The sequence below is a fragment of the Stegodyphus dumicola genome, chromosome X2, assembly GCF_044657685.1.
Source record: "Stegodyphus dumicola isolate Sdum_Otavi_A_Nest chromosome X2, ASM4465768v1".
Taxonomy (NCBI): Eukaryota; Metazoa; Arthropoda; class Arachnida; order Araneae; family Eresidae; genus Stegodyphus; species Stegodyphus dumicola.
The window spans coordinates 124,726,178-124,744,329 of NC_140781.1; the positions used below are offsets into that span (position 1 = coordinate 124,726,178).

Below are 18,152 nucleotides of genomic sequence, written 5' to 3' on the forward strand. Positions count from 1 at the left end.
TGATGTTCATGGGTCGAATTCAAATGAGCTCATGACAGTGTGACAAAGGGACAAACACTTTGTCTCCATGCACCTTTAAAAAGCCTAAAGATACAGTTTTTTTAAGATGGTAACCTATCCAATGAAACAGATAGGTAAGAAGCTACTTATCATACTGGCTGAGTGTGATAATGCTCAATCAGCTGCAAATATAATCCTTGGACCTCCAAATTCATATCTTCTGGACACCATTTTATACTTGTGATAGTAATTCCAAAATCAATATGTGGTGCTAGCAGCATCCCATACTCTTGAACACATTTCTATACCTAGATGGTTCTTATTCAGTGCAGTTATCTCACATTTGATGCAAAACTCAAATAAATTAATATTTTTATTTAGGTAATAAAACCCAAATCATACTGCTTACATTGCCTTCAAAAGTAACTTGCGTAACCACAATTTAGATTTAGATATAAGTCAGAAGCAAAATTAAATATTTAGTATAAATAAATGCTAAACTGAAACCAAAATACTCAATGAAAATGTAATGCTGTGCTTGAATAAAATATGCATAGTACCAGCCATATGTATTACGTGTCTAGTTTACAAAATACTGACATCTAACTTTGCTTATAGATAGCAAACAGCACAGCTTAACATATATTCAACAACAGCAAAGTCTTTAAATCTTACGCAATTTTGCAACAAAATATAAAATCAGATATTTATAGATTACACATATATGCATACATATATCTGAAAAATCTATATTACACCACATTAAGAACAAGTATTAAGGATATTAAATATGCTGCTTTATTCAACTTTTGACTTCTACAGTGAAAATGTGTCCATGGGAAGATGATAAAATGAACGCTAGAAATGGCAAATGATTCTATTTTCAGAGCTTTCTATTGGATAAAAAAATACTGTACCAGTTAAAATCAAATCTAAGACAAACAATTAATCATACTTACTGTTAGAGCAAACAAGTATAGTATCTTTTTCTAACTGAGACACACTAACAACATCAATTGAGTCATGGCGAGGTACAATTGTTTCTGTGCCATCACTGTCTTCTCCAAACCAATTAGCATTTGAGTTTAGGTTTATCATGTCTAATTTCAAGTTTCCTCTATCATACCTGTAAAAATGAAGTAATAAAACTAGGGAAATAAAAAAGCAGGGGAGAAATGGCTTCATTAAATACTGAAATAACAGAAGACCAAATTGAAGACATAAATTATTGCAATAAGTTATAAAAAGTAGAAAAGCACTCATATAAGATGAAAATAATTCCTTTTTTAAATCTATTTTAAAAAGTTGACTTTTTGCATTTATGAAACTTACTTAGAAAACTGTCAGAATTTAAAATAGTATTTATGCCACATGTTTTATTTAATATTTTTTAATGACAGCTGACTATAATATTAAATTATGTCACTACTTGTGATTTCCTCTTTATTAATTGACTGTTTCCCTATTTTCACTTATCTTACAAATGACTGGATTTCCACTACTTTAATGGCATGTTAAATACCCAAAGTGAAATCCCAGATGTAATAAGGATAAGGAGAAAACAACTAAGACAGGTGAAAATAAAAAATTTCCTAGTTTCATTTACATTCCTCACTTGACTAACACGATATGAAAACTCTTTCTATGATTTATCTATTACTCTTCATTAGTTGGCTCATTATGATTTATCTACCACTCTTTATTAGTCTGCTACCTTTTTCTATTCAATGTTTTAATAAATTAGCATAAATAAATTTAAACTACCTTCCAAGTTCTTGCAGTTATTAGTAGATATTCACAGCAGAAACATACTCATACATGTATAGTTTAAATGCATATCTAAATTTTCCTTCATATTCTAAGACTAGGTCTTGATTTTTTTATAATGAGTTCTAGGGAATTCACAGACATTCTGAAAGCTAATTTTGTGGTTGACGTTTGCTCTCCAAGTACATGTAAATCTTTTAATTCCTTAAAAAAGGCTTAAAATTGTTATTTCATACATTCAGTTGTTATTTTCATTTATTCATTACTCACATCTTTTCAAAATGAACATAAGTGAATCCAGATAATAATTTGGAATGAAGACTTAAAAACTTCTTACATATAACTTTTACTGGTCTCAGAAACAACAAAGCCATACTGGTCGCAAAATAAAAAAATGTCAAAATGACAGTTGAATTTTTTTTAAATGTATGAGCAGCATACAATAAAATGACAAATAATATGGTGACAATCTTAAAAAGAAATAGGCATTCAAGCATTCATATTCTTGAAAGAGGTTACCACAGTGAATTATATGATGAATGACAGTCATAATCCTGAGAGCTTTAATTTTTTTCAAATAGAAGAAAACATATTTAGAAGTATAGTTTTCACAAAGTAATAAAATGTTTCATTGTGTGATATGGATTTTAATTCCAACTCACATACCATCTATCCAGATTAAGTTAAAAAAATTAAAAAGAAAAATAAACCTTAATTTAAGAGTTTGCTGGTATTTGTATGTTATTCTTTATTTCTGGAATTTTTATCCTAAATTACCCCTAACAACTGGCACTCATTATAGCTGCATTATTAGAATTCACAAAATATATATAATCAAAGTAGCAACAACAGCATCTACATTACTACATTTTATATAACTGCGCTATATAATAATAACCATAAAAAATAACAATAGTGAAACTTCACTGCAGGTTTAAGCAGTATGCATTGATCAGTCGAGGTTGCCTTGGGTAAATTTAAAGAAAGAGAAAAACAATCACAACATTACTTGAAAATAATCCTGTGAATAAATTAACAGCTAAAATATGTACAGTTAAAAAAAAAGTAGTTGTTCTTCCAGGACCCTCAAAATCCAACTCTGGTGAAAGCTTAGTTTTTCTTTGTTTTTTTATTATATATAAATTTTTAAGTTTATTTACAGCTAGATTAAGAGTATCAATTATTACTCCTGGTATTTTCAACATAACAAATTTGTATGCTGATCATGAAAGAAATTATTTTAATAATTCCCTAGAAAGAAGTATAGTGTTAATTCCTCCTATTCAGTATTTATCTTATCAAAGATTTTGCTTTATACATAATGAACAATTCTTATTCACATCACCATGACAATCACCATCAGTGAGACATCAATATACAAAATGAATGTTTTTTCACATTGAGGCAAAAATACAACCTTAGATTGATACAGGTTTTGAATACAACTCTATCAGTTTTGCAGGCGATCACACATAGGCCACTCTCCCTTTTTTCTCATTATTATAACATCTAAGAAGTTTTAAACTCTACATTGCTGTTCCTACTCCCCAGTTTTCTCATTTACTTGGGTTATTTTATTTCAGAAACAAGTGTTATGACAGATTCTCATTTCAATATTCACTAAAGTGGGGAGTACACTTTGCAGCTTCAGTTTTTTTTTTCATTTTAGCTGTTGCAGGTGATTAGATTAAATTTAAGATTAATTGACACTTGACCAAATTTTACCTTTTTCATTTAAAAATGCACATTTTTTTGACTGCCAAAATTTTGCTATTAATTTCCTGCTACTATTTATTTGATAACACATTTTGGGGGTGTAATGGGGCACAATTGAAAATTTGAGTTAAACAGAGAATAAAATAAACCCCAAACTTGTAAACATTTGGAAAACTAAATGAGCTTAAAAATATACCTGTTAAAAGAGATGAAGAACAGAAGTGGCCACCATGGCTACATGGAGCTGTAACACTCCACACAACTTCCTAAACATAGGTAACTCTATTATCAAAATCCATGAGGTGCAAAGGTAAAAGAGATATATACTAAAGCAGCAGAAACCAAATCACATCTCCATTTGCAAACACATTATTTGCTTTAAAAAGCACAATCCTTTAGAACATTAAACACAGCTGATTTATTATATTTGCACTGTAAATAAGAATAGAAATACCATGTGTGGCCTATTGATATCTAATGCCTCATCAGAACCATGCATTTATGAATCACCTTATCTAGAATGTTACATGCTTATCAAGATTCAGAGTTCTCTAAAATTATGATCGTTACGATAGCACAAAACAAGTCACACCTGCATTTAATTCACACATATTAACGTATCAACCCCAAAATATTTAAAATTTATCCTTTTTACGTACTCACATCTAAAAATTTTATTAAGGAATTTAATTTGTCAATATTCTATAACTTTTATATTTAAAGGTGAATATGAGATTTATATATAGAATATCCTTCATTCACCAGTAGGAAACAACTGATGATGATGTCAGATAGATTGTTAAAATGCCCCACAATGCAGCGAAAGCCTAAAAAGGCATGGCCAAACATCATAGTCACAGTTCACAAATATAATTATTAATCACATCAACATCCAGAGATAACAATCACACTCACAACATGGACTTGACTGTAACAGCTAGTCACATCCTTTAATATGGCATTCCAGAACGCTAGATTGCTGTGAGGCAACCAATGTTTACAGGGAGAATAAGATCTTATTATTGGTCCCCAGACTACAGCCTTCTTTAATAAACTTGGATACCTAACCTAGTAACCAGGATTCTTTTCCACTATCTGTTCTGATAGTGGGAAGCAACATCAGAAAGAACAACTTAACATTGCAGATTAAAGTTAATTATCAGCACATCAGATTTCAGGACATTAAGCAAGCCATGCTCCTCAAACATGAAAAAAAAAAAAAAAAAAAAAAAAAAAAAAAAAAAAAAAAAAAAAGCATACTTACCCAGTTTCACATAAAAATAGAATATTTAAGCTATTTAATATCTTTCTTGCAAAGAAACTTTATTATATCAATCTTATAAATACAAAACCATTTTATATGCAAATTTTCCATGAAAAACTTTCAAACTGTCATTTCACACATGAGGTCAATTTACTTTAGATGCAATACAGTATTTTTTTACATTTATATTGCTCTATATAACACATATAGAGTTCACTTTATTAAAACCAGCCTTGCATTTTTCATAATCGCTTTGCACTATTCTTCTAATTTTGGGTATCAGCCAAAAAAGACTTATTCATGACAGAATAAGGTTTTTTTATACATTAATAAAATACTTCACATGACTATGTGATAGTTACAGTGGGGGCCTTGGTATACATTATGTTTGGGTGAAAATTTTTGTTTGGAATACGACTCAAGTGATAAGCCATGCCTGTGTGCAACACACGAAGAGAATCCTATGATTCTCCATGAGTGTCAGTATAACAGTTGCTGAATTTTCAAGTGATTTTGTGTTCCTTTGGCATAATTTTTTTTGCAAATTTGAGTTTTAGGAAAGTTAATGAGAAGCATAAAGAAATTAAGAATATTAAGATCACCATGGAAGTGGAGAAATACATTGTTGAAAAGTAATGAAGATAGCATGCGTATCCAAAATTTCACTATTGCATACTGTTTTACCAAGGATGATGGTGCTTACAACCATGAAAAGTAAAAACATTACTAAATCAGATTACGTTGCTATGGGAATAAAACTGATTACCAAACCAAGACCAGAGATATCACAGCATACTGCAAAATTGTTTTTCAATTGGACAACAGAAAACATTTATGTGCAGTATTATGTGTAGTGCTTCATTTATGTACAGTATATATTTCACTCACTGCATTTGTATTTTAATATCAAATAATGTTAAAATATATATGACTTTTTAAAAGGACAATAGGACTTTTTTTAAAAGAACAGTTTAAATCTTTTCCCTTTATTTCTTATAGAAAAAGTTTAGCATACATTCCAGGATCTGAAACAGATTCATGACACACATTGAAGCATCACTGCAACATGAAATATATGAAAATATAACTGATAAAGCAGCTTACCCTTTCCGCACACCAACACAAATCATTGGATACTCCATTTCGTGAGATATAATCATCTCAAAGATTGACAATTTTGATGGAACCCAGCATTCAAATTGCTGTAAAACAAATGAACAGAATATAGTGTACATTGTAATCATTTAACATATGAGCAAAAACAATCTTTACCAGCAATGAAATCATAGATTTGAAAGGAAAATGTTGAATAACCTAAAACATAACTAAGCAATTATTTTTAATGAGTAGAAAGTTATTAATTCTATTGTGCATAGAAAGCTACTGATGAGCAATACCAAATATTTCAACATTTAAAGTTCAGCTTTATAAATATTATCAAAAGATTAAAACAAAATGGAAGATGAAGAAAAAAGAAGATTCTTGGAAAAAAATTAATAAAATCTTACACATATTTAATGTAATGAAAGAATTATTTTCCACAGGGGGGGGGAGTATTATTAAAAACTGCAACTGGAACTTTAAACTGAAATATTTAGAGAACTAACACTGATGCATAGAATAAGAAGCTAAAATTTATTTAGAATTTAAATAGCATTTTCTTGTGCCCTTTTTCTCTCCTTGTGCAATGTAAATTTAATCTCCAGTCATGCATAATATAAAAATCTAATTTGAATTTTACATATGTGAGACATTAATCACTGAAATTCAAGTGCAGACAAAATTAAAAAAACTGCACACAAATAAATGTATTAAAATTAGGCACAGCCACAGATTTTGCCATAGTATTTAAGATTTTGCCATAGTATTTAATACATTTATTAGAAATCAGAAAGTAAATATATCTTTTCCAAGAATATCCAAATGGCTAATTGTAATATTACAACTCAAATTTTTAAATTAAGTTCAAATTCAGTAAGAGTGAAATGTAATTTATTTCTTATTTGGACAAGTAACACACATGGGCAGTAATGAAGACACAAAGATGTTACTATACAAAACATACTATTTGCAGAATATACTATTTTACTATAAAATCATACTAACACTCACAAAACAATAATATGGTAATACAAATGCAACATCTGTTGATAATTTTGTTAGTTTACAGTTACTGAACATCAAATCGCAATAGTTATAAAATACCAATAATTATGAAACATACTTTCAAAAGCATAAATTTATTGAGTGGGTTATACCACTGCATGAGAAATAAACCATTCATTGTAGCTCCACATAAATATTTATAGCCATTATATGGATTGCGCCCAACACAGCACTTGATACACCCTTTAGTATCTGGAACTTTTGTTGTAGTAGCAAACCGCCTAAAAGTTTAAAACAGTGAAATTTAATGAATAGCCGAAAAACAACATACAATAAAAAACAAAACAGTGACACAAATGACAACAGCTTTAGGATATATATAATGTATTATGCTGGTTTATTTAACTAACCTTGGAACAAATCTTTCTGGGATTTTATTCATTGACAAGGAGAACCTGTAAGTTTGCTTGCTGTGGAGGGCCAACAAATCATGGCGATATAACTGTGGTGTTTTGCCTATATATTGAATATAAAAATTTACTACACAAAACAACAAAACAAACATCACCTACAAATTTATTAAATTAAAAAAAGTTCCGTTATCTCCAAGAAATTTCAATTCATGTACCTGAAAGTGTCATGAGTACATCTTTAACCACAAACATCCAAGTAGTTCGCCTTGGATATAGCTATAACAGAAACACGGAAAGTGCATTAAAAAATAAGATATAACTACAAAATAAAATACTTTCAAATTTTAGCATTAAATTAAACACTTACTTGATCCATACAAGCATCGTGTAGTTCATTGAGGTTTAAAGTATAAATGCCTTCTTCACACCCAAATAAAATATGCTGATCTGCAAATATATTTATGTAACTTTAAACAAAATAAATGAAATATACAATTAGTGTGAAACCTTTTCAGGCAACTATCCTGGAAAAGGGACCAGTATTTTTGAGAGCATAATTAAATAAAGACACTGGAAATTACTGGCAGTCCCGTTTTTTAAGATAACCATCTTCACAGAGAAATACAATCATCTGCAATTGTAGATGGCCATCTTGATGATTTATTATTTATTTTGATAAAATAATTAATAAATTATCACATTAACATATTTTTAAGTAACATTTTCTTTTACCTCGTGTTTCAGGATGAATCCATGTGGCTGTGCAGTGAATTCTCAAAGGACATTCATTAAAAACTTTGGAAAAACAGGCCCCCATCTGAAAACAGATATGGAAAGGTAGTATTTTTAGCAATTCAAACATTACAAATGAAATTCATAATAAAATAACCTCTTACATTTCAAAAAAGATTTTTACCTTTGATGAGATGATAAATTACTAGGTAGCTGAGAAATTTTTGGATATTTTAGAGTTTGGACAAAGTTGTATTAAAAAATCTCTTCTTTAACAGAATATGTATGTTTCTGCTGTAGATTTATATAAAGAAAAACAATTAAGCAACATAAATGTGTAAACGTGTTAAACTCATCTTTTATGCATGAACTCCAAAGTGCCTCAGACTCAGATCTTTGTTCATGGATATCAACTTTATGCCTTTCAATCTAGGTGTGATACTGTTTAGTTAACAATAAATTCAAAAAAGTGTTGCAAAAAAAAAAAAAAAAAAAAAAGCAAACTACTGTTTTATGCTTCTTTTCAATGTCAGAACTTATAATCGGCCCCAATTCAAGACAGCTTTCAACGGTGAATTAAAAACGCACATATGTATAACTGAGTAAGTGTTTGCAGAAAGCTAAAAAATACGTAACATCACTATTTCCTGGACACCCCTCACTTTGAACATAAGCTTGAACTGTCCACTGAAAATTAATATTATAGAGGTATCTGTTTCTCTGTTGCTTCATCTTCACACCAATATATGGATGTTTTTTATCTACTCAGGGTGTAAAAAATATGAAACCCATGTGAACTTGGATGAAGAACACACTGCTCAAACCTAAGTCTACAGAAGGATCTACTTGCATAAAGTGATGCTGAGTTTTGAGCTAGATTCACATTCATACTCATTTAGAATCCTCTTCCATTAGGCATCAGCTAAATGTCAAACTTTAATGTTAGGAACTACAACATGCATTGAGAAATTTGTTAAGATGCAGAAAAGCTACAGATTTCTTTTGTGAATCTTTCAAGACGACTAGCATCATCATATAACTTGAGCAAGCCATGAAGATACCAGAGCTAGGCTAAGTTTAGCCCAACAATTTACAACAACAAGCATTTATACTGTTTATTATGGAATACATCAATTCAAGCAAAATCATAAAACCTCAGAGAGAATAATTTTTTTCACTTCTGCCCAAGAAGGATCGCAAGCAGTTTACTATGCATTTTAAAGTGAGGATTCAACTGAAGACTAATCAAACAAGCAAATACATGTATGAGTAATAAAAATATGATAATAAAATTATAAATGTTCATGTAACAATATAATGCAAAACAAAACTATACAATACTTATGCCTTACTTTTTTTAAGGATTACTATATAACATTATATAATACACAAATATAATCAACCTCATATTTTTACATACCTTTACAACATATTAAAATAACAGAAACCACCTGTGACGATCATCCACAGTTCGAAGATACTTTGCATTTTTGTTGAGGAGGTTACCTCAAGAAAGACTATGTTCAGTACCAATGTTTACTTATGTGCTAAGAACCAGTGGGCAGACATGGCTGCTATAAGACATTTCACAGTACTTTCTATTTTACATATTATTTTTAATAAATTACTTGAATAAAAAGGCAATAAAGGCATTTTGGTCGGGCATATGTTGAATATGTTGTATAATTCAACATATGCAACATTGGTATTCTGGCATATGTTGAGAAGGAGGAATACACCAAAAAAGAATGAAAACCACTGGTGAAATTCATCAAACCCTTACTCAGAAATTATTTTTATTTAAGATCTTAGAATCAAACATTCTCATGTAATTTAGAAAAGTCAAACAATTAAAAAAAGTGGGAAATAATGGTGATAACAAGAACTTAAAATGCTTTCTCAAAGGTACATATGACTTCAAAACATCATTTATTGTAAATAACTGAATGTCCCACCATCACAGATTATAACCAGAACTACATGAGAATCTGCCTTTCAATTGCAGAGCTATACAAATTTCAAATAATTTCTAACTACTCATATTTAAACTTTATATTTAAACTCATATTTAACTCAAAGGTACATATGACTTCAAAACATCATTTATTGTAAATAACTGACTGTCCCACCATCACAGATTATAACCAGAAGTACATGAGAATCTGCCTTTCAATTGCAAAGCTATACAAATTTCAAATAATTTCTAACTACTCATATTTAAACTTCAGCAATATATTTTCAGAGAAGTATAAAGAGGTATATTTAAAAGAAAAAAAAATTACTGGATATTAGAAAGATCCACTTGTAGTCCATGCTATTAAATCATTATGCCTATCTTTAACTACAAGGGAGTTATTTTACTAAATGGTAACACAAATTCCCATAAAAAGTTACAAACTTTGGAACTTTTGGATTATAGTGCAAAGATTTGAGCTAAAATATTGTTTTAGCTAATTATAGGTACGATTTTCGGAAGTACATTACAATTGTATCAATTTAAGCATGTATTTTATTCAGCGATTATATTATTAGGCTGTTGAGAAAGAATTCTCTTATTTCAGCATTTAGCAAAAAATCTCTTTACTGAAATGTCTTGAAATTTTGGCTGCAAAGATATAAAAATGTAAGGTATGGGTCCTGTTCTGTTATCAGGACCGGATCCAAAAATGTATGTCCGTATGCATGCATGTATTATGGATGTATGTGCTCATGTATGCATGTATATATGTAAGTAAGAATGTATATATACGCATAACACATACACACATAATAACAAAAAATTAAATGTTTTGGTTTTAACTTTTAAAATTCTTCGTCACATTTACATGATTTTTTGAAATTTATTAATTATGAATATCAATTTCTGGTCTGTGTGAGATATTAGTTCTAAATTTTTTACTTTATGTCTTCACATACACATATATATGCACATATGTTCATACATTTCTGAATCCAGTCCGAATAACAGAAGAGTACCAAGGTATGAAACAAACCCTGCATTCAAGTTAACCACTTGCGCTAAAAAGACGTGCCACGCACGTCGATAGGCATTTATTGCAAAAATGAAAATAACGTGGTGCACACGTCGCCTAACAGCGAAATTGTTTGTTTCTCGAGTTACAGCTCTGGATTGCACTTGCAGACATGGAGCGGCGTAAATGAGACACTTTACTGCTTGTTATATTGTAGTGCACACCATGAAGTTTAGTCGTAGCGCAAGTGGTTAAATGCACTCTTTATGGCTGAGCATGAGCTCTAACAAGCCTTTGAATAAATGCATTTTTCTTGCATTATCTATTCTCAGACATCAAAATTGGGTTCAGAGCCCCCAAATAAAGTTAGTGATTTAGCCTCTCAACCAGCTAGGCTATAAAAGTATCCAATGCATGCTATTTTATTCACATGCTTCCACAATGGCATAATAACTCTAGCAAATCAACTCCAACTAGGACATCTTAGGGTTGCAGATCACGGCACATTAACATGTAACTGTGCATAAGCATGCAAATCTTACTTCTACACAATATCACTGTGATTAACCACTTGTACGTTTTAAGCTCGAAGAACACGATTTAGCAATGACACAGTGTATCTAATGATAATTAGTACAAGAGTTCTTCTGCTTCTCTGCTGCGTTACAATTACACCAGTAACTGACTTGATTTTATCATCACAAGAGAAGAAAAATTGTGTCTATGTGTATGGGAAGTGTATGCGAATACAGATAAAGAACACATTGCTTAGACATCAGAACAAAAAAATTCAGCATTTGGAAGAGAAAAATGTATTTAAAGCAAACAACATGGCTTAAGTTATTTCTGATCTGCTTCTGCAGACATCAAAATCACAGTCATACTGAATCACTATCACCTATAGCATGTTGTTGACAAACTCACTGAGATACAGCCACAGTACAATGTTGTTTGATTTCTATATGAGGGCATGCAGGTAGAAATGACTAGCGAGAAATTACTGGAGCTGGGGAATTTTGCCTTATCTACTGCATAAGCCAAACTTCTACATCTACCAATCACGGTTAAGAGGCATCTTTGATCAACAAAGCAAAGGTAAATGACTGAACGACAGTTTACACTTCTAAGCAAGAACAGTTTTACAGGGATGGATCCAAAATTTTCAAGAAGTTACCAAAAGATCACTGATCTAGACAATGCCAATTTTTAAGTAAGATCAGCTTTTCATTTTGGGCAAAATAATCACTCACGATGTACATCTAAGGTGGCCAGAAGTTTCTCAGCAACCCCATATAAACAGATAATCAGAAACCTTTAACCCTTTCCAGCACGCTACCTTTTAAAGTTGGAGATTTGATTTAAAAAAAAAAAAAAAAAGTAGGCAATCTAATTAGGCCTAGAGGAGTACACAAGTAAAATTTTGTGAAGATAGCACTTATAATTTAATTCTGTGGATGTGCCCAAAGTTGGCACACTGATTGAATAGAGCTTCGAAAAGAATGCTGAAATGAGCATTGTTGTCAATGAACTGACCGATGAGATGTGGAGAAACAAAGAATACAGACTCTCAGTTGTCCTAGATTATCGGTGGGATCAGTTTGGGCACACCTAGGGTTCACCGTTTTGTTTTAGGCAAGATTTCAAGGTAAATATTTAAAACTAATATAGAATAAGAAGATTAGCATACAGCCAAAAAAATAACATAGAAATTTCTTTTCAAATAATTCCTTTTATACCCTAAAAAAAATCTAGAAGATTTGTTTGAAGAATGAGGGTCTTAAAAAACTAAACAAGACTAAAATATATGGACTGGTTTGTGTTGAGCTGCCATCTACTATAAATAAAGAAGGTTCAGAGTAACCTATAGTAAGCTATAAATCCTTTTCATTCATTTTTTTTCTGTGCATACAGAAGGAAATTTTTAGGTATGTCCAGACCAGACACACTGCACCGCAAAGGGTTAATGAGACATTTAGAATACTTTTTAAATACTTTAGACACATTAAAATTAAGCACAGTATTCATAAATTAACATCTATGATGTTCAAGTACAGATTTACAATAACAGACATTCAGTGTTGTAAAGAAAAAGGTATGAAAAGAAAAGAAAATTTATTTTAAAGCACTAGGTAATTTTGTTGCATTTCAGTTTTAAGCACCATACATTGATTTTATGATTATTTTGCTTATTCTGATTACATTGCTTATAGAAGATTAATAACTACTTACATGAACTTTTGGTGTAGGGGGAAGTCCATTGCTGACAGGTTTCTGAAATTATAATGGAGGTATGAAAATTAGTTGAAGTGGACAAAGGTTACTGTTTTTTATACATATGGACAAACAGGCACAATTCAATCCTCTCAAGACATCTTGTTACATATATCTTGTAAACACACTTATTTATAATCCTGTAAACTAATGTTTCACACCACTGCCTAACAAACAAGGAATATGAAAATTGCTCTCATATTAATTATTATAATATTTTTTTGCTGTGATTTTTAAGTTACAAGAGTTTTCAAAAGATTTCAGGACAAAGCCTATTCTTTCTGTAACAATCTACAGCTATCTTCATTGTAACATTCTATAACTAAATAAAGCATTCTACAGCTTCTAAATAAATTACAATCCAAAGCAATCATTAGAAAACATACTTCAGATAATTTATCAAGAACAGTTACAACAAAAAAATTGTTTTACTTCAATAAATATGAATAATTACAATCAATAAGCAGTTTAGTATGTTTACCTATCATCACTAGAGTGTTAATCATATCCGATGTTTGAAAACAATGCAACAGGAACATTCATGTACATATCCTACTATTTAGAGTAAATATCTACTAGTAATAAAACGACACGCCAAATGATTTTTTTAAAAAAACTGCACTCAAATCCAAATATCAAAAGAAAAATTCAGTTGATGTTAAATAGAGAACTATATCTCAGAAAACTATAACAGACAGAATGACTTTACACAGATCTGTAGCAAAGAAACATGAATATAATTCTTAAAAATGAGAGATTTATCATCTATCAATAATGAAAAAATGCCATAGCCAGCAAAACTGGAGAAAACGTCACCCTAAAATAATTTACTAATGCTACAATATGCATTCTAAATAATGTAAAAGAAGCAAGATCCCAATTACTGTTAACCCCTACCATAGGCTTATCATATTTTTTTGGTCCAAAACAGGACATAGTTTTTAAATTAAAAATGTTTTTTAAAGTTTACTGAAAATTAAACTTTATTTACACAGTTCTGTATGTCTTACTAGAAATGGTTTCTTTGTTTTAATCATACTGTAAAATTTACAAGAAGAAAATTCTGATTTAATTTTAACATTTAGCAGATGTTTAATAACAGATATTAAAAATATACTATAACTATAACAGATATTGAAAGTACTATAACTGTAAAAGACTCTCTCAAATGGAGATGTCCCAGGCAAAGACATCACAAACGCAACCATTTTTGAAATATTGCAACATGAAATACCAGTCTTTTGAGACATCTTAAAAATTGTTTTTCTCTTCTCTTTAATAGCATCTCGTGCTTCCTCAGAACCTGAACCACGACTTACCCTTTGGTTTTGAATTATCTGGTTCAACAACTTATGTTCATTAAAAAGGTCATCATTATTTATACAATCTTTTACAATTTCATTAATAACTGTGCACTCTCATCAGACCAGGCAAATCAATGCCTGGTCTGATGCAAATCAACTTCTAAATCAGACCAGGCAATTTCAATTCATAAATTTATCCACTGAAACTAACTTTATCCAAACTGGTCTCCCACAAATCTAAGTATTGGTAACTAGAATTATAAAAATTGTTTATGCTTGAGAATTTTTCTTCCTGGACATCAATATTTTCTTTTAGAGTGCATAGTAATTCTTTGACTTATATTTGTGGGTTTTTCTTTCCTGAAGTTGACAAATCAATTTAAAATGCAACTGAAATGCTTCTGTTGCTGTGACAGAATTAGCTTCTAATTTCAGAACTACATTATTACATAAACGCAGCGTACCATATAAAAATTTCAAAATCAGCTCACTTTCTAATGAAGTATGATTTGGGGCCATCAAAAGAGGAAAGAATTCTTTCTATTGAAGGAACTGGTAAAAATATATTTCAGGGTACCCCCCCTTGGTGAAAATTGGTGATTTTTGGGGGGCCATTCCTGTTTATGTCCAACACCCTCCCCAGTAAAATGGCTTCCAAACATAATGCAATAAAACATAATTAAAATAAAAACTATATAATCTTAATAAATTGCATTTTAAAGCAAACAAGGAAATAACATAAAAATGGAAATACACGTTATCTAATTAATCTACGCAGCGCAAAAAGGACATATTGACATACCTTATTTTAAAATTTATTTTCCTTCGATATGTGTGACACACAGAGTTCTTTAACAGCATCCCAAAACTTTTTAAAATTATCTGAACTAGAATCTGTTTACTGCTGTCACCACATAACTTCCCAAAAATAAGAATCAAATTTAATTAAGGCTTAATCATTTTAGTATTAGCTTCATACATCCACGTAAAAACTCAAAGTCCCAAAAATACTCAAATGAAGCTCCTCAAACCATGATCACTTTATAATGGAATGTTTCATAATGTGAGCGCTTGAACCTTTCTTGCGAAAAACCTACTCAAAGTCACATGAACGATCTTTACGTTCAAACATATGCATTTCCTTTGTACAAGCAGGACACTTATAATGATCACTGAGTAAATCTTCATTTACACACAAATCCATTAATGCTTCTTTTAACATTCATTCCAAATCGTATAGAAACTTCAGATCAACCTTATCATAGGCAGCCATTTTACAGCGTACAGCACAAATAAGCAATGTACTTCCTACGTGACATCCAATGCAGAAATAAGCTCTGAGAAATTAAAATCACTGTGATGACGTATTACAACCAATCATGTCATAGCAGGATTTCCTTAATATTCAACTACTCAGGTTTCCATAAATGTAACAACTTGGTGATAGTCCAAGGGGTACCCTAAAACATAGATTAACTCAGGAACCTAGTGCTGCTATGAGATAATACTTTTCTGTAATGTGTTTCCACAAATTCACAGAACTCTTTTAAGTTTCATTACTGTTGCTGTATATATGTAAAAATATTCATAAAATTTTATAACTTATGTGTCCAGAAGTAGAGAGTCATATTCTCTTTGCAGTGAATTGTGTACAATGAGGGCTGAACGACCAGTTCCTAAAACAGGTCTATCTAAATCATTTTGAGCTTTTCTGAACACGCTTTTATTCCCCTTTCTCTTCACACAACCAAAATTACTGTCAGTGTTATCAACAATATAACAGACCAACTTTTCTTCAAGTTTGTATCATTTCGCATATTGCAAAAGATACTGAGTCAAAATGTGAGCAATTCCACCTGACACTTCATTGAAATTTTTTGTCTAGTTTAACTTGTAAGTGAAGTTTAACTTGAATTTCCGTCCTCTAGACTAAAACACCTTACAGAAATCGGAATAAATTTTACTTTCCTTCTGTTTTAGCGGTGTGGAACCATAGGCGGAGGGCTAGTTTCCCTTGGTTTACCAGGTAATGGCCCACTGCGACGGGCTCGCCCATGCGACTGGCAGGAACAACTGACGATCAGTGCTGTCTGGTGTCATATCCAGGTGATGGCTGCTCCCCTGGAAGGATAATAATGGAGGTTGAACCTCCACGAAGTGCCCAAGGGGGGAGACCCGTAGTGTGATATAGTTCATGAGGCCGGGAAGACAATAACCTTGTTGTTGTTGTTTCCTTCTCTTTGAACTATCGATTGATAAAGTTTTCCAAAGAATGTGAAACATTATAAGGTATTTCTACCGCCTTCTTAGCATGCCTTCATGGTGTAATGGCCAGCACACTCTGTGCGTATTCCGAGAGGTCCGTGGTTCAAGTCCCAGGCAAAGGCATTGCTCATTTTTCACCTTTCCTGCTTTAAAATAACCTACTAAAAACGGTGGTAGATGATGATTCTCCACACCATGAGGATTTGGCGACTGGGTCCCCTAATTCCAAGTTGCCCTTTAAAAGGAAGAGTATATAAGGTACTTCTAGCACCTTTTAAGCACACCTTCATGGTGTAATGGTCAGCACACTCGGCGCATATCAAGAGGTCTGAGGTTCGAGTCCCACCGAGGGCATTGTTCATTTTTCACTTCTCCTCCTTCCAGATAATCCTAATGTCTGTATAACATTATCAAACAGAAATAGCGAAATAACGTTAAAAATATTTGCCTCGATTTTAGTTCTAGCAGATGAAAATTTTGGGTCATATAAATTTTTAACCACCAGTTTAGATGTCTGATGTTTTGAAACTGAGGTCATGTCTAGCACTGTGGTATGAAAAATGTAGCCTTTATCAGCAGCACCAGAACACTTGTATTGTTATTCCCTTTTTTGGCTTTAAAATATGTTTTATATTCGCTGAAGCAGCAATTAATAGCACTCTTATGTTTAGCTGTTCTCGGTCGGTCTGCAATATCACCCTTTCCTTTATATGCAACATAAAATTGCATATGTGGTGTTCAATATTACCCTTTCTTTTATATGCAATAGATTTCCAGGTGGTTTTGGTTTTCAATATCGACCCTTTCTTTATATGCAACAGAAAATTATCCAGCATATAGTGTGAAACAAACACATTCATTATTGCTGCCACTACACAATCTCAAAAATTTGTATTCCTATTGCAGACTAACATCAAACACATATTTCTTTGCCCACAAATGAAGGATGAGGGGGGGAAAAAAGAAAAAAAAATACCAAAAACGTGTAGACAAGTTGCTTTGCACACAAAAACAACATTAACACGTTTCCTCTGTTGCGCTGCCAAATGATTAAGTAAAAAGTTGTGGCAAGAATGGCAGCCATGCCCCTGTCAAAACTGACCACAGTGCTTGCTCCAAGATCAGCTGAACGACACATGCCCATAAGAGAATGTTTAAAAAACATGACGTTGAACATCTAGGTCTAAAGTTTAAAAAATCTCACCATAAAACAGTCGAAGCACGGACAGCACTAAAAAAACAGAACTGTCCAGTCTAATCCTCGACATATGAGAAGCTTACCCTACCAGTGAGCAGTTTTGTTGTCTTTAAAGGTCAATTTTGCATAAGACCTTCCAAATAT

At 31.5% G+C, this 18,152-nt stretch overlaps 1 protein-coding gene across 9 annotated transcripts in view; it reads right to left on the reverse strand.

The window, feature by feature from the left end:
• Positions 1–18,152, reverse strand: part of LOC118187517 (mitogen-activated protein kinase kinase kinase kinase 5-like) — a 170,604-nt gene that overhangs the window by 21,414 nt on the left and 131,038 nt on the right. For all 9 annotated transcript variants that reach the window (XM_085809411.1, XM_085809413.1, XM_085809409.1 and 6 more), the window contains 8 exons: positions 13,200–13,241; positions 7,999–8,083; positions 7,634–7,713; positions 7,482–7,542; positions 7,264–7,369; positions 6,972–7,134; positions 5,852–5,949; positions 960–1,126 (listed from right to left, as the gene is read on the reverse strand). In XM_085809411.1, the coding sequence (XP_085665537.1) occupies positions 960–1,126; positions 5,852–5,949; positions 6,972–7,134; positions 7,264–7,369; positions 7,482–7,542; positions 7,634–7,713; positions 7,999–8,083; positions 13,200–13,241 (802 nt within the window). The remainder of the gene's footprint in view (positions 1–959; positions 1,127–5,851; positions 5,950–6,971; positions 7,135–7,263; positions 7,370–7,481; positions 7,543–7,633; positions 7,714–7,998; positions 8,084–13,199; positions 13,242–18,152) is intronic.